The 21,553-nt window shown below is 35.4% G+C and overlaps 1 protein-coding gene across 4 annotated transcripts; it reads right to left on the bottom strand.

Moving 5' to 3' along the window:
* Positions 1 to 804: 804 nt before the first annotated feature.
* On the bottom strand, positions 805 to 20,226 carry LOC587361 (AP-1 complex subunit sigma-2). 4 transcript variants are annotated; one of them, XM_030982012.1, is made up of 6 exons: positions 20,107 to 20,226; positions 19,329 to 19,507; positions 18,724 to 18,832; positions 17,846 to 17,983; positions 2,690 to 2,707; positions 805 to 931 (listed from the first exon to the last, which is right to left on the bottom strand). In XM_030982012.1, exons 1-6 carry the CDS (start codon positions 20,107 to 20,109, stop codon positions 884 to 886), a joined length of 495 nt encoding a protein of 164 aa, XP_030837872.1. In that variant the 5' UTR covers positions 20,110 to 20,226; the 3' UTR covers positions 805 to 883. The 4 variants fall into 4 exon arrangements, with proteins under 4 accessions (XP_030837872.1, XP_792185.3, XP_011665796.1 ...); XM_011667494.2 differs by lacking the exons at positions 805 to 931; positions 2,690 to 2,707 and adding exons at positions 6,504 to 6,806; positions 11,831 to 11,890 and having other exon boundaries at positions 20,107 to 20,221; XM_787092.5 differs by lacking the exon at positions 2,690 to 2,707 and having other exon boundaries at positions 20,107 to 20,225.
* Between the last annotated feature and the right edge of the window lie 1,327 nt (positions 20,227 to 21,553).

Genomic DNA, 21,553 nt, shown 5'->3' with positions numbered 1-21,553 from the left:
GATAATTGTTATAATATTCTAAAGCTGCTGTTGATTCACAATTCTTGGTATTTAACTTCACAATTTCACTTTATAGATATCCACTCTACGAGAATTTCAATAGCCTCACGTATTATATTGAAATGCATGGTCCTAATTTTGGTATCACTTTAATATACAATTCAACATTAGTTCTAGTGGCAATACAATCAGATATTGAAATGGACCAAGAGCAGATTTTTCAAGTCTCTGATTGGGTTTCCAGATCATTTTACTGATGACATTGATGACATTGTTGTCATGGGCCATGCAGTATGCTGAAAGCTGCCCCTATGAATTACATCTCACACAACAGTATGATCACAGAGATTTAACTTGGTATGATGATCTCTGAAACTAAATGTGCATACTTTTCCACAAGATGGCGCTGTTTAACTTGTGTTCAGACATGACAAAGTAAACCACCTTACAATATTGAACGTCACAGCAAAATAGAAATTAAATGATGTGTAAATGAATGGGAAGTGTGGGTGAAACAAAAAGTATGAACACATATCAAGGGCCCCCTGCAGCTAGTGCACTGTGTCATTATTTTTTGCCCCATTATTGTTTTGAAGTGTGAACTAGGCCAAGTATCTCAAAGATTGTTTCACAGGGAGGCAAGAATGAGGAGGACAGTGAGTGCACAGAAACAGTCTTTGGAAGCTAAATATGAAAATTCAGCACATTTTAGGGGGCATATTTACATTTAAGGGGCATTATAAAAACCCGATAGGCCTATACCTTATAAAGGTTTTGCCGAGGAGGGGGGGGGGGGGGGGGGGGAGGGGGTGCTCTCCATGGCCCCCCGGGGTCCACTACTGCAATTAGACTTGGAAATGTTGATAATTAGTTGACGAGTCATCTATGTAAGACCAAGCTCCTCCAGAACACTCTTGTTAACCTCCGTCTCCTGTGAAGGAAAAAGGGAAGAAAAGAAAAGGAAATTTAAATAAGAACATAGTAGTACTTGTTGTTCCTGTTGTCGTAATTTAGTAGTTGCAGTAGTAGTAAGTAGCAGCAAAAGTTATAATCATTGTTTCTTTCTGCTCTTTTTCTAAATTCTTCTTCTTATTTTCCTTCTTCTTCTATTTCTACCTCTCATTATTCTACTTCTTCTTCTTCTTCTTCTCCTTCTCCTGCATTAGTAATAACTAGTATTTGGTAGCCCACATGCACTTCCCAAAAGAGTGAATCGGATGCCGAGTCTGCAGACACAACATAATAAAATATAATTGAAGGATGCATAGGAAAACGTGTCTGGTTTGGTTTTAAAAATCTGAACTCCCTTTGAAACATGCTGATCATTAACATACATGTAGGAAGCATTCTGAGATATTAAATAGACATTTCTTTATATTATCATCAAACGTTGAAGCAAGCGATTGTGTTGCCTCTTGAATAAATTCCTATATGTACATTTACATTCAAATATAAATACAATATAAACCTGCATGCATACCCACACAAAGCCGTAATAGACTTCAAAATATCAATAAAGCTACCATATTTCGTTGAATCCCATTTTAAGTCCACAAAGGAGAATGAAATTGTAGAGATAGGGTTATAGTGTAGAAATTTTGCCTACGTTTTTCATTTGGATAATGATAGAAAAAGGCGGATATAAGTCTTAGCAGAGATATGAATTTCCATTTGAAAGGCAATCTAATGAGTACAGAAAGTTGGGGGGATTAGTAAATTTCATATATATACATATTATACAGGGGAATATATATTTGTCATATACAAGACAATGTCATATGTATGTTTTTAGTGCCCACACCATCCCATAAAAGGCATATATATACTGTTAAAAATAGTAATTTAGACATTTCTTAGAGAGTAGCTACTACTCGTCAAGGGTCTTATAAATTAAAACAAATAATTGTTTGTTAATCATGGTCTGCTGGGACTTGATGCTCAATAATCTGTTGAATTTCAAGGCAAAACGCCCACCCTTGAAATGAATATAATACATTTAATTGAAAATCAGATCCTTTTGGAACAAATAACTATACATTCATTGCTTTTCTTTCCTCAGTACAAGAATTTAAAAAAAGAAAAACAGAGACATACTAGTTTTCCAAAGGAGAAGAAAAATTGATAGACCAGGGGCATCTTGCACAAACTGTTTAGATTTAACTTAATAATGCAGATTAACTTTAAAATAGTTTCAACCAATCAGTATCACATATTTAAAGCACCAGTGTAGCACTGAAAAGGTACTTACTGGGAGGGGGAGGGGGCACCATACAAGGTGTATAAAGTTGATGAATGGGGGATGTAAGACGGGTTTTATAACCCCCAGTCATATATCCCTTCTTTGTCGATCTCTCTCTCTCTCTCTCTTTCCCTTTATTTTTATATGTAATGCAATTAGAGAGCATGTAGCCCCTCCCCCCCCCCTACCCCTATCTGCATAGCTACAGCACTATCAAGATCTATCAATTTCAGAGTTGTATTTAACAAAAACTTTTTATGCAAGAGGTCCCAGAATGGAGAATCTGCTCAGAAAAAAATGGTGAAAATAACCAGGAACCCACACATACCAATCACTCAGATATAAAAAAAAAAAAAAAAAAAGTAAGAAGCAATTGAATAGAAGGTTTCTAAATTTATATCAAAGAAGAAAGCAGGAAATTAAAAAAAGGAATTTTCTACTTGAACTTACATTTGGATCATACACACGCTACACAGAGAAAGGAACGGAATAAAATAAAAGTGAAGAAAAAAATAATACATGCTACATGTAATTATAAAAGAAAATCTAAACAAATCAAAATAGATGTCATTTATTATTAGATGCATTAAGTAAGAAGGGTGTTAACTAGAATTAAAAAGTACCTTTTAAGAATAGAATCAAAAATAGCTTTCAGCAAACCAAAACAGCTTCACTGCACACTTACACAATGTACATGTTTATTGTTTTCATACCATTAATGAAGCCTGTTTAATTGAAGAAAATATACAAGATTGTGATAAAGATTCCCTTAACGATGTTTCCTGATTAGGCCCATGACTGTTTGATTCGAGCACGAATGAACGATTAGAATGTGTATTGAATTTAAAAAGCTGCACCCTTTTTTTTACAGAAAATTAATGAATCAATGCATAAAAATTTGTATTACATACTGTAGATACAAAATGCACTTAATGCACTAAAAGCACTTAATAGCATGATAAATTGATCACCACTTTCATTACTTACCCATGTACCAATCCATATTTCTACCATCAACATTTGTTTATTACTATGACATCAACATACTATCGTCAAGGTAACCAGCGTTACCGGTATGTCCATCATCATCTCTTATATCATGAACATCAATTCATCAAAACCAATAATATGGACAAAATTATAATCATTACCAGTATCTCGTCTCCACAATCATCACTACCAGCATCACTATTATCACATCATTACCATTATTATCATCCTCTCATCATCATCGTCACCATCATCATCGTGAACACCATCATCACCATCATTGTCATCACCACCCATCATCATCACCATTATTATCATCCCCTCATCGTTATCTTCATCACCATCACCATTGTCACCATCATCACCACCATCACCATTATCATCACCATCATTCATCATCAACACCATTATTACCATCACCATCACCATTATCATCGCCATCACCATCACCATCACCATCACCATCACCATTGTCATCATCATCACCTTCATCACCATCAGCACCTCCATCACCATCATCACCTCCATCATCATCCTCATCGCCACCATCATTTTGCATCATCAATCATAATCATCATCTTCATTTTCATCTTCGAAGACAAGCCCTGGGAGGGTGGAAGAATCTCAATCAATGTACACTGTACCAAAGCATCCAAAATACATTTAGTGCCAATATATTTTAATGATAAGGCAGTAAATAATGTTGAAATGAAGGCACAGATCTTTTGAATAGCATGAATTGGTCAAATTAAAACGCCAATGTTAACACTTCTGTCACCCATAACATTTTTGAAATAGTACATTTTCAACAATTTAATCTTGATTGAATGAACTGACAAACATATGTCTAACAATGGAGCAAAGTACCTGAACATACATGTTACCCTCAAGACATTATTGTAGAAAGCATCATAAGCATGTTTACCCTGGATTGGAGAGTGTAAATTTAAACAAATTCCTGACAAAACACTGTACTCAGGAGCATAAAAAGCTTCCTTATCCAAATTCTATTTTCCCCTTAATTTTTTGTGTTTCTGGTGTTTTGTTTTTTAGAGACTTCAGGTGGTGCCCAGTCATACCACTGTGTGTTCATAAAGTCTTTACAGCTGTGGGCATACACTCTACAAATTATGTAGTGCCTACAAATAGTACATAATTTGGGTAAAAAGAAAAAAAATTACCCTTTGAAGGTATTCTACGATACCATTTAATACAAGTGAAAAACAACCATAGATTACATTCACCAATTTCACTACAATAACATCAAATCTGGCTAGGAAGTAGTACTGCAAGGCAGGAATGATATGATTTATACATCACAACATCTGTTTAGAGCCAAAAGGGCATTAACCCTTTATTTTAACACAGAATTAATGCCCTTATGACTCTGAACAGACTATACTAAAGAATAGTTTACCTTGCATCATAATTATTTCTTTGGTCATACTCAAGGCAAATTAAAGCATTGTATGCCTACCATAAAACTTAACACCACTTCTTTAGTTACATATTCCCTATATCCAAAGTGAAGATCTCGGTAATTTGCTGGAAAGGCGTAGTTCTAGTAACTAGTACCAACACAAAATATGATGAAGGCTAAAGACATCATAATGGAGTTCAACTGCATACTTGTGAAAGATTTGCAAAAATTTACAAAAAATGCAGACATTTACAATGATTACAATCATCAACAACTTAAATGTTTGCCTACACATAAGGCAATGTGAGTTAACACACACAAAAAAAATGGTTTGTAAGGGACTATCGCACCCAATATTTCCTTTCTCTCCTATTCATACAAACCAAATAGTTTCAAATCTCCATAAAAGCTCACCTTTGCAACTTATGGATTTTTATTTGCATGGTTGAAAGGTGAGAAACACACTTTACAATCCCTTGCTCTTGTAATATATATTGCTGCCATTTTTTTTTTTTTTTTTATCATAGAAGCTACACAAGGTAATGAAAGACCTTTAACTAAATCACTATTAATAACATAAACAAAACAAAACAAATAGAGAAACTAATGTCTCTTTCTATCAATAGTAAAATACATCTTTACATGATTAACACTTTTTGCACCATACATGTAATCATACGCAATCATTTCTAGTTGATAATTATAAAATAAATATGATATATTTGATATAATGTGCGATACAAATATGATTTAAAATTTGATAATTAATCTTTAAGCTGAAACATCAATATTCACTCCAATATTTTCACCTGTGACAATGACATTTAGTTGCTGCTTACACGTAATGAAAGACTAAATCATAGATCTGTTGAAATATTACTGTAATTTGACAATTAGCATTCTTCTTATCTATCATCTTCTACATGTCTGTCACTATGAATATGACTGACAAAGAAAGCGGACAAAATATACATTTCCTCAGGTAGACAAAGGAACATCCCTTCACTGCTATTATGTAAAAAGGTGAATATGCATGTGACACCTGTTCTACATATTTTTACATAATAGCAGTGAAGGGATGTTCCTTTGTGTACCTGAGGAAATGTATATTTTGTCCGCTTTCTTTGTCAGTCATATTCATAGTGTGTACACCTAGCTCAAGTCTAGCTAGCTGATTGGTGTTTGATGTATTTGTAAAGTCATAATGACAGTCTATTAGATCTTGAGAATTGAATATATTTTGAAGAGCACAACGCTGATATGATTTATCCACTCCTATACATTTTTCATGGTTTGTCTGTTTGGAGCCAGAAGGGTGTTAACTCTGTGTAAAATTACAGTCAGATCTGTCTATAGCGACCGCCCAAGGGAAACACAAAAATTGGTCTTTGTAGACAGGTTCCTTTAGTACATGTTTCAATGAGAAACCATTTTCAAGGGAAACAAAAAACGTGGTCTTTCAAGACAGGTGGTCACTAAAGCAGGTTTGACTGTATATGAGTTAATAACGCCCTTCTGGCTCCAAACAGATGCTTTGAAGAATTATCCATAAAAAAAATCATGATGAAGAAGTAACATGAAAGATTTGAAAAGAATTGTTTTTAGTTAATGTCAGTGGCACATGGTAGAGTGGAGAAGAGGGGCAGTTGACATTCATGCATTAATTAGCACCAACACTGAGCACATTGATGAAAATTGCAATCATTTTGTCACAATTCCCTCTTTTTACATCTTTCCTGTACAGCATTTTCATATTGACATACACTGTAGACAGGCAATGCGTTGACTGTCCGCAAGAAGGCCGTAAGGGCAATATGTATGTATTGTCAACACCAGCAAGGGCCTTCTTGAGGGTAGCCGATGAATTGTAACTTAGAACTTAGCTTACATGCATTTTAATTGTCTACAGCACCAGCATTTGGTCGTTAAAGCACTGGTTCTACATGTACCACAAGAACCTGTATACAAAGACCTCTAAACTTAAAAACTGCTTTGATTCTCCCTTGGGCGGACTTTCTATCCAGGTATGACTACATTGTACAGCTAGCGGAGTAAGCGGGTTGAGAAGGAGAAGGGGGAGGAGGAGGAGGTTGAAGGTCGAGTAAGGAGCTACAGAAAACCCATTTCTTCCAAGGCATTGCGGGTCGCCTCCAACTCCTACAGAGACAGACAAGGAGACAGAAAAACAAGAGGGAGAGTGTCAGTCACATGGAATCACGAGAGGGTCATGCAAGCGGGGGTTGGAGGCAATGGGAGGGGGAGGGTCAGGCTGGGTTGGATGGGGGAAGGGTCAGGCTGAGTTGCTGGGGGAGGGGGGGGGACTACAATTATTCCTTTATGCATAAAGGGTGGGGACAAAGTGTTGTAAGGGGAATTTTTTACATGCAAGAGAGAGACAAGGAGACAAGGAGGGAGATTGTCAATCACATGGAATCACAGGAAGGTCAAGCATGGAGAACAGTTGGGTGTGGCTGGGTTGGAGGGGGTCAGGCCAGGTTGGGTGGAGGGCTACAATTATATGTATTCGCATAGAGAGTGGGGACAAAGTGTTTTAACTATTTAAAGGGAAAGTTTTTACTTGCTTGAGAGAGACAAGGAGACAAAAAAAAGAGGGAGAGTGGAATCACAAGTGGGTCAAGCAAGGGGGACAGGGTGAGGTTGGGTGGGAGAGGGTCAAGTTGGGTTGGGTTTGGGGAGGGGGGGGGGGGCTACAATTTTACCTACATGTATACGCATAGGGGTGGGAACAAAGTGCGTTAACTTGATAGAGTATTAGAAGAAAGGAAGTAACATTTTTTTTGGGGGGGGGTGGGCTTTTCTACCTAAATACATGCATATATCATGGGCCAGGATACTATAAATTTTGTAAGAGTCAGTAAGAGTGGGAGGGAAAGAGCATTTAATTTTAACAGGCAGCCACAAAAAACTTAATGGAGTGTTGTCACTTGGACGGAAAGCCAAACTTATGTGTCAAGCATAATGGAACAGGGTGAGGGAAGGGGGACGAAGCTCACACTTTCACAGTTTCAAAGGAGATGGGGGGGGGGACTTTACTGTTTACAGAATGACACAGAATAGAAAATGAAGGGTATTGTCGTTCAAACGGAATGACAAGAGGGGTTTTGAGGTGAACCGACTACTTCGAAATACACAAATTGAGGTAAAGATTAGGAGGAAAGGAGAAATCATTAGAGAGGTGGGGGAAGAAAACAACAGGTGGTGTCTTGTTAATGAAACTATAAGAGGAGCTTTCTACAGCGGTCTGTGGTACAGCAGCAGTGTTAGGAAGTCACAAGGAGAAAGCATTAAAGGATTTAGAAACATCTAAGTTAAAGGAGGATATGCAAATGGATCTGATTGATGAAAATCTATGCTAACCCTATGATTTCCATCATGATTTTCCTTTGAAAATGAAAGATTTATATAGATTTATCTCACTTTTTTTGTATGAAAAAAATCCCCAACCCTTGGGGATAAAGGAACCATTGCAAAAGTGAAGAGTGTAGTTGTAACTCTGTTGTACATGAGAAGAAATCAAGAGAAGATATTGAGTTTAGGAGAGTGGGTGGGAATCAATTGCTCAATGATTGATAGAATCATGGCTAGCAAGATGTTTTGGTTTGTATTCTACCAATTCTGTTAAACCTGATCCTGGATCTAAAATCATGTTAATTAACAAAGGAAATCTTAAACCTTAGACTAACTTTTTAGTCCCTCTGATTTTCACAAAAGCCTACCAGTATCGGGTTCAATTTGATAACAATACTGCCCTTTCAAGTTTTAACAGGTACATGTATGAGGAACGACAGAGAGGCACAAGACAAGACAAAGTATGGGTAAATGGCTGCTACCATGATGGAAACTCAAAGAGAAATATGATTCCTAGGAGAAGGATAATTCCTTGGAGGAGAATGATACTGGTAGCAGTCTCTCTCAAGATGAAAAGAATGCATCTTACAGGAGGATGAGGACATGGATGAGGTGAGATCACATCGGATGGAATATGGTAGACATTACGTGTTTGACATATTCTTTCACATAGAGCTAATGCCATTCTAGCCCTCAGTAGAAAATAACTTTTTTTCTTTGAAAATGGTAATGAAAAGCTAAAAATCAAGAATGGTTCAAGTCTGATTTAACAATCCTAATGCTATCTAGCAAACTAACAATTCATTACATATATGAGAACATAAAGCCGAAAACCATATATAATTCTATACAGCTAAGCTATTGAATTCATATTTAATTATCAAAATGTCAAATGATACAGTCCAAAACATCAAGAGTACATGTTCTTTCTTACAAGATACACGTACATGTACATTAGAATAGAAAGTATGGAATGAATATATGGAAGATGGTTAGCACACACTGCTGAATCAAAACTATTTAGGAGATAACTGGAGAATATTGACAAAGTTAGAACCACATTTAAGCCACTGCAGGAGAAAGCAAAGAAAATTTGCTTTGAGCTAAATGTTTGAAATAAAGAGCAATATTGCTGTCAAGTTGTTAGTTGCTATTCCCACCAGTGATACAGCAAAAACACACATAGATATGATGTTGTTAACAAGAAAAAAGTATCAGAGCAAAGCATTAAATATTCTCAAAAATATACACAAGAAAGGAGGAAGATGCTCTTTTACATAAATTCAGAGCAGTGCTTTATACCATGTACAAATGTAGTTAGTTGCCTGAAAATACTTTTGCAAGAAACCATTTTGGTTTGCCCCAGTGTAAATGTTAGTAGTGACACTACCAGGTATTTTTAAGTTGCATGAGCTACCCCACTTGAAATTGAAGTATTGAAAATTGAAATACACTTGTGAACATTTTATTGCATGTTTACTTGTACATACCGGTAATATACTTTTCCTTTTTTTTGTACAAAATCTCTTAAAGAAATTTCCACTGCTACAAAATCACTCATTGCTCAAGTCAATCCTTTAGATGTTACTCATACATAAAAAGTGTACAATGTTTAGGCAAGTACATGTAAATCTTCCACTATGACAGTTTCACTCAGGTTGTGTGACAAACAATATTCGTTTCCCCAAGGCCTTGGAAACTGCTGATATTAACCTCTTTTCGTTTATCTTTTTGCACCTTGGTTATAAATAAGATAAATTTTGATAAGGGCACTAGGTGAGAATCATTTTATTTTGCAACATACAGTTTATTATGTTTGGAGCCAGAAGGGCCATAATTCATATCATTTTACACAGAGTTAATGCCTTCTGGCTCCAAACAGATGATACATGTATGTATAGTGTCACTGTGATTACAAATGAGAGATTAAATGTGTATCTCTACAATGATGTACACTGTAATGTCACTTAAAGATAAACTTGAGTTCTGGTAATGCGATTGCATTGTGAAAGAAAAGGTGTGGAATCGATCAGAAAAGTTGATCATAGCATGTAAGTAATGGTGTGTAATGCAAGGTTCTGGAGTCATCAAAATCATCATGAATTTGGCAGAGTCTTGGTAAAGTTACAATCACTTACACAGAAAGATGTATATGGGACAACACACACGGTGTCAGGGCTAGTACTACCCTGATTTCCTTATCTTTCTATGCTCATTACTCAGCCAGGATACATTTTCTTCCAAAATTGTTTGGCACATGACATTTATTTGTAATCTTGAACATTCAGTGTAAGTTTCTTTAGATTCTGTGAGAATTCATTTTCTTTTTTTACCAGAACTCAAGTTTATCTTTAACTTCTTACGAACGACAATTAAATGATGATTAAGTACAATAGAGGTGAATTAATTTCTTTCAACATTCATACAATTCTTTTCATAGCTTTTGCGCAAATTTTAATAATCATTCAGAACCATCTAACAGAAAGGCTTAACAGGTGTAAGCTAGTATATTTAAAAGAAATATTAGTACTTTGCTTTAGTTTTAAACTTTTAATAGTGCTCAGAAAACCAGTGGGTAAAAATTAGGATCGAAGTTGAAATTAAATGTTAGTTAAAGATGTACTTGTATATATTAATTCTGAATATTATGGGAAGCAAAGGAGTTCTATTTTGTAATTATTCATTTATTAAATAGATACTGGTTACTATTATGCAATGAATACAGTGTCATTGCTTGATATTGTATTCCCTTAGATGATTATCGTTTTTTGTAATACATTTGTGACAGCTACATGCAGATAGATGTAAGACAGTTAAAATTCAAATATACTTCCAAAATGGTTAAGGCTCGTTCAGATAAGATATAAGATGCGGCAAAACAGGAGCAGATTTTTTTTTTTTTAATGACGTAACGTGTAATATGCAAACACATTTCTCGATATTATAACTTAGAGCTCAGTGAATAAGCACAAGTGTAATTTCTTTGTTGGGCGCAGTTGCCTTTCATTTTACACTATTAAAAAACGCTGCTTTTTTGCGGCAATTTAACGCCATATCTGAAAAAGCCTTTATTCAGATGCCATTATTCCACAGTACAGGAGTTGAATGGGTGAGTATTAATCATCATCTTGCTTCATTTAGATATTCAAATCAGCTAAGAACAGAAAAAAAAAATCATGTATTGATCTTTGAATGAGAAAGGACACACCTTCAGATGTACTTGATGTATTTCAAAACAATGATAGACAAAAAGACAATGGAAGATTTGTATGAATGATACGGCAACACAAAAATATTTTGTATGTATTTATTAAAGATTAAGCCCCTTTCTTGCTGCATCAAAATGGCGAAAGAAATCTAAAGAAAAGGGTCTCCAGAACTCCGCCAAGGGAAAAAAAATATTTTAAAAATAGGGGGGCTACTTTTCAAGCTTGCTTGCATGAAAATAACACTCTTTATTTTGTTTTGCATTGAACTCTATGCAATTTTGGGGGGCTTTTTTATGACTTTCGGGGCTTTTTTTGGCATTTTGGGGGCTACTTCGCTCCGAGCCCCCCCGTGTATTTTTTTCCCTGAATTATTATTATTGTCTCCGCCAAAGGACATGCCAGTACAGAAGGTACATGTACATGTATGCATTCTGAAAACCATAAAGGGTCCCCAGGAATTCTTTCCAAGTGATGACAGTAAGAAAGGGGCTTTCCTCAAAGGGGCTTTCCCCATAGTTCTGACTACATGTACATGTAGATATTTTAAATGGAGAGGATGAGTATAAGGGGTGATATATACATGGTATCCACTCATTTCCTTACTTTGCTGGTTACTTGAGAAGGCATTTGCTCCAAGGATCAGTTAACTTCATAAAAATCAGGCTACGCACATTGTTGCAAAAGAGATGGAGATAAAAATTGTGTTATTTCATGAGTTAGCACGATTGGTGGAAGCTTTGATGCATGTTTAAAAGGCAATCCAACCCAAATAGACAACTACTCTATAAAAAGAAAGCAGAAAAATCAGAGTAGCAAAGTGATGAAAATTTCAACTAAATCCGACTACATATACATATTAAGTTGTAATCACTATACTTAAGGGCACTTCAAATTGGCTGAAGCGGTTATATCAATGTGATGTAGTGCCGGACTAATTTCCCTTCTGTTAAAACATATAAAATGAAAGTAAAAATATTTTATTTTTTTCTGCAAAATTTTGATGCTCAGGAGGGTCTTTACTTTTTGAGAGGAGCTACAGGTATAATAACATGCTATCTATCAAATATTTTGAATGGTTCCCCCAAGGGAAAAGGAACTTACGAGAGAAACAGAAATTAATATTTTTGTACACGGCAATGGGAGAGTTATCCACGTCCTACGTCACAATCCACTGACCGAACTACCAATTTGAGATTCGCATAGACTTAGTGATCTCATATTTCAAACATTCATAACTTCCTTACTATTGGTCCGATTCATTTCAAACATATGCCATTCTTTTTCTGTTATTTTTCTGCTTTCATAAAAATCAACTTATTACAAGGGTTGGATTGCCCTTTAATCGGATAAACATACATATATTTTCCCCCTGTAATTTAAAAAGAAAGTGACTTGGTTCACTGTAATCTAAAATGAGAGGAAAACTTAGAATGGCATGTCGGCCTGACTCCCATGTGCTACGGGTTCAAAAAATAACCGGATGAAGCAAGTAATAATAATAATGGTGGCTTCTTATATGTAATATATAGGTCAAACTTAACTTTAAGTTGGACTTAAAATTTATGGAGAGCCATTTGTAGCCTTTAAATAGAATGTATTCAAAAGCAAAAATTTTAAACTTTTTATAAATTCCACATCAAGAACATGAAATCTCCTTGATAATAGAAAATATGAATGATTTGAATCAACATTTTTTGCCTTCTAAAATAACTTTTACAAAATATTTTCATAGATGTCAACGGCTTTCCATAATTGTTAAGTCCAAATACCAGATAAGCTCAACTTAGGATCTTTGTGAAACACCCCCCTGGTACTCCAGCATCATTACCCCTCATATCCGAGTGGCCAAATATGCAGCACTCGAGCATACCAGGGACCCATTTACATGTGGGTGGAGTCCAATATATTCATTCAGTATGTGTCCCACACATGTACATATTACAAAGAATAACAAATAGAGAATAAACGTAAGGTTATAATGAAAAAAGGTTGGATATTTGGTCTTATCCATGCTGTAGAGGGGCAATCAACTTTTGAACTCTTTGATGTAATGATTAATGTGTGAGACAATAGACATATGTATGTTGTATCTTGACAATATACATATACATGTACAGTATGTTGTATCTTGACAATATATGTTGTATCTTGACAATATACATGTATGTTGTATCTCGACCAATATACATGTACATTTCTACAGATGATGTACATGAATTACTCAATACATTCATTAGACCAATCAAAACTCACGTTAATCGACATTTGCCAGAATTGACCGTTAAAGATAGATATCTTTGATTTAGATAATCATAAATGTAACCCAACCTTGCACTACAACATTTATTCTCTCTTCTGTTAAAAACTAAAGACTACACTGTACATGTACATTCTATTAAACAACCAAGTCTCCTGAAGATACCGCTGAATATGCCTTATAATGCAACTTTGATGGAGAACAGGGAAGAGGCATACAATCTGCCATTCCTAGAAATTCACACAACCAGAAATGAGGGTGATGGTTACATTCCCCCCCCCCCCCAAAAAAAAGTAGCAGTTTGCAGCATTTTTTCATTTTCCTAAAGTGTGGCAATGAATACCGTAATTAACGTTGTATAAACCGCCCTCGTGTATTAACAGCACCCCTCTTTTTCGCCCTGTGTGTGTAAGATCATTGATGTAAATTAAAAAACAGTAGGGGACCAAGGATAGAACCTTGTGGTACACCATGTAATAGAAGAAAAATTGGAGGAATTATTATTATAAACTACATATTGAGATCTATCAGGAAGATTACTTTCAAACCAAGAAGACAGACAAATTTGAGTGTTGTTCAAGTTTCTGAGTGGTGAGTCAACACACCGATTACCGAGCTGGGAGACATTGCCAGACATAGCACCAGGTGTAGGGGCATAAATCAAAACATAAAAAAAAAAATTGGTGTACCGTGTATAAGCCGCACCCCTGACTTTTAATTTTTTTCGGCGGCAAAAAGGTGCGGTTAATACACCGTTAATTACGGTAAGTCTTTACATGTGTAGAAGTGTCTGGGTTGAAATTTAGCAGAGCTCTTCATCATGTACAGGTATGCACCTTGTAGCTGTATCGAGTTGCAGGTTCAGCAAAGCATCAGACTTTGAATCTATTAGAGGAGTCATAGCAGGATGTAACTTCCCCTTGAGCCTATAGAAACAGCCATGCCTCTCATAGCAGTCAATATATCTTTATCAATTTCTTAAACTACAAGTACAATATACAATCAGGGTGATCCACCAGAGTTTAGCTTAGCAGCAACAGCAGAGATGCCAACCTCTTGACACAAAAAACAGACTGAGTATCCTAAAAAATCAGATTTTGGAGAGAAAAATCAGATTTTCAAGAAAACTCGACACTACCAATGGCCGGTTTGCCCCGGGCCAGTAAAATTTCAGAAAAATGTGATACTGGTACGTACAGTCAAGTAAAATGTTTGCTCTTTCATTAAAAACTTTAAAGAAAATTGTAAAGCAAAGTTTTTGGTGGGGCTGCGGGGGTTTACTTTCTCATGTTTGAATGCGATTCCATGGTTTTTATGGGTATTAAAAAAACATATTAAAAAAAAATTTATCGTATTCCACTTTTATTATTGTACTAAATAAAATTAAATCATTACTGGTTGGCACCTCTGCAACAGGATTGAATTTGAATTGAACATGTTTTTGAAGATCAGCGACAGGTTTCAATTTTTAATGCATGTAGGTTTGAATTTTTAATGCATGTAGGTTTGAAAATCAGCACCAGGTTAGTATTCAATGATACCCAAATCGTTTCTAAAATATTAGTTCTCAAATTTGAGTGAAAATGCTTCAAAATATACGGGTTAGATTGCACCGTAGTGAATCTAAGAACCTCGAAACCCGAAGCAAGCTCTAGAGCCTGGCAACAAGGGGCTGTTTGCTTCTCGAGTTTTCATACATCAATTTCATACTCCTTCCTCGTTCCAATACGTGTTTGAACTTCTGTTTGTGGACCGCCCAGGGGGGTGTTTCACAAGATCCTGAGTTGAACTTATCTTTAAGTTGGACTTAACAATTATGGAAAACTGTTAGCATCTTTGAAAATATTTTGTAAAAGTTATTTTAAAAGAAATGTTTATTCAAATCATTCATTTTTTTTTTTTAGCATAGGGATTTGATGTTCTGGATCTGAAATTCATAAAAAGTCTAAAATACTTCAATTTTCGCTTTTGAATTTATTTTATTTTAAGGCTACAAATGGCTATCCATAATTTTGAAGTCCAACTTAGAGATAAGTTCGACTTAGGATCTTTGTGAAACACCCCCCTGGTACTACAAAGTGAATTTCTCCTTTCTTCTGGCTACCAACATAGTCAAAACTACTGCTGCCTGCGAGCCCCATGACGTCGGGGCAAGGAAGCTGGGATCCGGCGCTAAAGTCTTGACGGTGCAAAGCTTGAAAGGGAGAGTGTGTGTTTTCTCACTCCTAAGCACACTAAAGGAAATTTGTTTGTTAGTAAAGCACACCGAGAAAGCATAGTCTCACAGATTTTTAAAGTGATACCCTTTGAGAAGCTGCCGGCTAAAGACGAAAAGGGAACATGATATAAATCTCGGAAATGTCTCGGTACCTGGTTCAATTGATCATCTGTTATGATAATGTCGGTTTTTCCTCTTAGTTCCAGCTGTGGTATAAAGAAATTTGGAAACTTAATCCATTGCACATTGCAGCATAATTTCACCAAGAAATTTCTCAGCTACTAAGAAGTTTCACGGGAGATGAAGATATCTTTCACACAGTAAATAAGATGAACTGCAGCAAAGAACAGTCACCACATGCTCCTTCTACACTCGATACCCAACCTTAGTACAACAAAACATATTACTTCTTTCAAAAGTTAATTTACATTTTTAAATCTTATTTTATGTGACTAAATCATGTTAATGTAATCATAATTCCTTTTCATAAGTTTCACCAGCCTTCAAGTTGCATAGATGTAGATAATGTTCATGTACATACCATGAAATTTATCATTATACAAAGTTTTGGTGCGAGGTCTCTTCCTTCTTACTTTTATTTCTGTTTCCTTTTGTTGTTGACAAATATGATTACCCCAAGCACAGAAGAACATCAAACCATCTTAATGATGATCAAGAACTGCTAATCACCATTATTACCATACTATTACCATCACTAACACCACCACTACTACTACCATGATTGTACCATCATCATCACCACTATCAATTTATTACCACCATAATCATCATGATCATCACAACCATCATCATCACCACCACCACTACCGCCACAATCATCATCGTCGTTATTACTGTCAGCATCAAAATCACCACCATCAGCATTAACATTGATCACAATTTTCATCATCATCATCATCATCATCATTATCGTCATCACAACCACTACCACCATCACCATCATCATCATTATCAGTCTAACTCGTAACACCACAAGGTGGTTATCATCCCATCTGTTTAGAAACTTGCATACATGTACATTATTTTGGCTAACTTCTCTCATGACCTCATAATATTAGAAGAAAAAATAAATATGTTGAGAAATCATATCAAGGGTCCTCATACAGTCTGAGTGAGACGTTTACCATATTTCTTCAATCCACGATCTAATAAACATATTCAAATGATTTTCAAAGCGACAGAAATACATGTAAGCCCCATTTTAACAGGATAGTGCTAGAAATGATGACGGCACCTTCACCCCAAATGAAGCCTTTAATTAGCTCAGGATGAAACCCATTTGAATGAAGATTTAGCCAAAAATAAAACGTCGGGAGTCATTTGGGGATGCTGATACTGTTGGGCAATTCCCAATGAAAAAAATAATATATATTTTCTTTCTTTATTTCATTAGTTTTTTATTTTATTATTTGTGTGTGACAATTGATTGTGTCTTTATCATGAGAAGCAGAACACAATCTAAAACAAACCTGCCAACCTTTCAAAGTAAACATAAGGAACAGTCATTTTGCATACTGTTTACACAGACGTTTTGACAAAAGAGAGAAATCTAGGATGATGGATCCATAAAATTAGTTTGATGGCCAAAAAGTAAGAATAATTCCTCTAAAATAGGAAGGTTGGCAACTAACTGTAAAGGCTGCATTATTTACTTTTTTATAACTTTTATAAAATACAAAGTTATCACTGGACTCTAAAATGATTACATCCCTTCAGTGGGGATATAAAATCAAGGTAGGCCATACACAGTATCACAAAAAAATTCAGTAACCAACCATTTAGAAATGCCCCATTCTCTCCATTATTATGAGCAACCTACTACCTTGTATTCATGTGTATATCACATGAGAACCAAAAGGGCTTTAACTCGGTTTGAAATAATTAATATGAGTTAGAAGGCCCCTCTGGCTTTCAGCAGAAACAAAGGTTACAGCTGCACGTATGGTGATATTACACTGAATCAAAACTTTAAAAAAAGAAAATGATGATGTTGCATGAATAATACAAACTATAACCAAACAATGATATATCCTCAGCAGCATCCTTATGACCAGAAAGGAAAAATCATAGGAAAAGAGTGAGCGAGGAAATATGCAAATTAGAAATGCTATAGTGGACGTACCTCTGACAATAGATCCTGTGCTTGTATCGCCTTGAGGACGTTCTTTTTACTCGTCTCCTGAATCTCTCCGCCTAGCATTAGCTCGTCGAGCATGAAGTAGGCCTTCTCAAAGTTGAATATGATGTCTAGCTCACAAACCTGTAATGATCAAAGCATTGCGATGAAAACTACTTCTTTCTTCACAATCAGTGGACATAGTTAATAATAATTATATTTGCTTATATAGCGCCTAACACTTACTTTATCAGAAGTCTCTAAGCGCTCTACAATAATGCACCATAATTACCCTGGCTTTAGCAGTGCAGCTGTCACGCGCGCTGCGTTTCAAGGAATATATTCCTACCAGGTCCCCATTTACTTCACCTGGGTGGAGTGTGGCAAATGAAGATCAATGTCTTGCCAAAGGACATATACAGTTATGAACACAAATGTCTGTAGAAACTTGCAGGAGTTGCAGCACAGTAAAAATAATAAAAATGTATTTATATAGCGCATTTTCCATCTAAATGTTCAAATGCACTTTACAATTATGTTGTTGAAAAACCGAAGGTGGTTTTTGAGATATATATTTTAAAGGTATTGAGAGCAAGGGAAGGCTAAAGCTACGGTCACAAAGGTTCGTACGAACGATGCGTTAGTACGAATCTCCGTTTTTCCACTGTCTTCCCGAATTTCCATTGTCTGAAAATCGTTTGTACGGTTCGTTTTCTTCAAGAGAGCTCTTCTTAAATTTGCTGAAAGAAAAGACCAATATCCTTGCAGCTATTTTGTATGTATCCCTCTTTTTCAAAATGAACAGAGCCCTTTTAGAGAATGCCATATTGCTCACCGCTGATCACTGTCACCTCGACTGCACTATAAATATAAAGGATACTTACACTACCAAAGTATTTATCCAGAAGCTCCACATATCTATGGATGATCTCCAGTGTCAAGAGTTCATTGTCATTCTCTTCAATGGCACAGCAAAAATAAAGACTGGCATACCTGAAACAAGAATTGGTGAATTTGAATGAAATCAGATAAAAAAATGAGAAATTTATGACCTTTTCTGAAAGTTGTAATCACTATAAAATTAGGTACGCGCTGTTCAAATTGGCTGAATTGGGAATGTCCCTGTGATGTTGTGATGTTTGATTTTTACAAAAAATATTTCTCAGGAGCGTCTATTCTCTTCAATAATTTTCTATCCATGATAACTTTGGAGTAGTGCCCCAAGGGAGAAAAAAAACATAAACTAGTGATATTTTTGTACACGACAAACGTAAGTTATACGAAGCTACGTCATAATCCACCAACTAAACTGTCAATGTGAGATTCCCATAGACTTAATGATCTGATATTTCAAACATTCACAACTTCCTTATCGTTTGTCCGATACATTTTGAACTTTTGCCATTCTGTTTCTCTAATTTTTCTGCTTTCATACAATTGAAATTTTTGCAAGGGTTGGATCGCCCTTCAATATCTAATGAGTACTTACCTCTTGTACACAATTTTATAATCTCTCCACTCCAAGAAATTGCACATTTTGGGTTTTCTCGTTAGTACTGTTGCGATGAGTTCCCTTGTTATCTTTTTCTTTTGCTTTTCTAGATGTGGTGTGTACCATTTCTGCAAACGCAGCTTGCCTTGTCGGCTGAATAGGAGCATAAACTGAAGCTGGGTTGAGAGCATGAGAAAGAGATGAAAGAATTTAGAAGATAGATCTAATCTCCTAAAATAGTAGAAAATGATGCTGACATAGCATGGAGTACATGTACATAGACTATCTATTCATGAAAAAACAAGTAAAATGCTATTGGAAAATGTCTCAATTTATTCACAAGCCTCATAATGCTATCTTTCACATAAAAATTTGCAAATTGCTGAAAATGAATGAGTGCACAAACTGGGGAACCTTTGTTTTTGCAATGTAAAAATGATGATAAATTGGATATGGCCTGGGCCCTGGCATTGTTTTTGCCTTAATATTGAGGATATTTTTGGTACACTTTCTCATTAGATTTAAGATTTCGAATATTAGGGATGATATCAGATTAAGCATTGGAGGAATTAAAAAGTCAAATGTAAAGAAGTGCTTCATGTAACTACATGTACGTCGTCATCCTTCACGTTCAACAGACCTGAGCCAGCGCCAGCGCTGCAGTTCACACACAGAGACCATCTTATTCTCAGTAGGGGCGTAACGCTAAAACAAAAATCGTGTATAATTTCTTACAAATACAACAGGCAAAACCTAAAATATAATGATTTCTTACCATAATACTGATTGAGGGTGTACTCTCTCCTAAAATGATTTAAAACTGCGGATGTTTTGCTCGTAACATAGTAAATTTAGCGACAATTAGGAACAGATTTCAGATTGCAATGCTAGCTGTGCTAAATTATAATAATATAGACGTAGATGGCAGCCTTTGCCTAAAATTAATGGAGTAATTTTACTTCAATCGATCATCACAGAAAATCAGAAAATGAAACTGAGCGAAATAGTGTAAGTAAAGATTTTTTTTTCAAGAATGAAATGTAGGTTATAAATTCAGTAATTTCCTACGATATTGTCTATAACTTTTAACAGCTTTGAAATATGGACTTGCTGACTTTGTTCTTAATCAATGGAAGATAAAATCTTATACATCATTCATATTTCCAATTCCATTTTGATTTTTTTTTTCCTTCTTGTCAGAATTTTGAGACTCGGACTAGAAAATTTACTAAGTAGCCAATACTATAAAAACAATACCGTGTTCGTCCATAAATTTGTTTAATACTCATCCATATTAAAGGTCTTGTCATTCTTTTTGGATGAGATTGTGCTTAAAACCCCATCAGAATTAGGTTTTCCTCTTAATATGATGTAATTTTCGTAACTCGACTTCACAATTTTTTGGCTCGCTCGTTAATGAATATGCAGCCTATCACATCCAAATGCATAAGGTTTAAGCTGTATCTTGGACCATTAGAGAACGAAACAAATAATGAAACCATCTCTGGTAATGTAATCACAATGATCCACTAAGAATCAACGTAGAAGTAGAAGAAAGAAGGTCTGCAGTTTTGCCAGATGGTAAACTATTTCACCAAAAATCTTGTGATATTTTGAAAGCCTTGCTGAATAAAATAGAAAATAATCCTTGTAAAAAAAAAATCTAAATTTTGTGATTTCGGGTGATTTTCTTGGGATTTGGAGAAAAAAGGGAAATATTAGACTAAATTAATAAAAATCATGGAGTTAGTAAGATAAAACGGAGTTTGGGATTTTCTGTCATCAGATAAGGAGTTCATTTGGGCAGTGGAAGGTAACACAATATTCATCAGTGAAGGTTGTTGTTTTTTTTGTTTTTGTTTTTTACATGTGAAATTTGAGACAAATATCTAAATTGAAGTTAAAAACATTTTTTTACGAATATTAGCCTATATTGGCATTGATATGGGGCATATTTTGAATTTGGTAAATATGATTATTGTGTTGTCTGCGCTATTAATTCGCGCATGCGCATTTGCGATGTGTCATGTGTCAACTCTCCCTCTCAATGAGCTATTTTTTTTTTATGGTCAGTTTTTATTCTTTTCTCTCTTGAAACAAATTATAATCATAGTACAAATTACAATCATCATATGTAACTCTCACTGCAAATGTGATGACATTATAAATCAGTATAAATTTTTGTCTTACAAACGGCTTCAAAAGAAACTTACATAGTTAGT

Source organism: Strongylocentrotus purpuratus, unplaced genomic scaffold (genome assembly GCF_000002235.5).
Source record: "Strongylocentrotus purpuratus isolate Spur 01 unplaced genomic scaffold, Spur_5.0 spur5_scaffold_12, whole genome shotgun sequence".
Classification (NCBI taxonomy): domain Eukaryota; kingdom Metazoa; phylum Echinodermata; class Echinoidea; order Camarodonta; family Strongylocentrotidae; genus Strongylocentrotus; species Strongylocentrotus purpuratus.
This window is presented reverse-complemented; position numbering and strand designations above follow the sequence as displayed.

Bases quoted from the DNA above. Each gene is read 5' to 3' on its own strand.
- LOC587361 (XM_030982012.1), bottom strand. The intron at 18,833-19,328 runs GTAAGTACTCAT...TTCTTGTTTCAG, and splicing joins TATAAAATTGTGTACAAGAG to GTATGCCAGTCTTTATTTTT. The intron at 17,984-18,723 runs GTAAGTATCCTT...TGATCATTACAG, and splicing joins TGGATAAATACTTTGGTAGT to GTTTGTGAGCTAGACATCAT.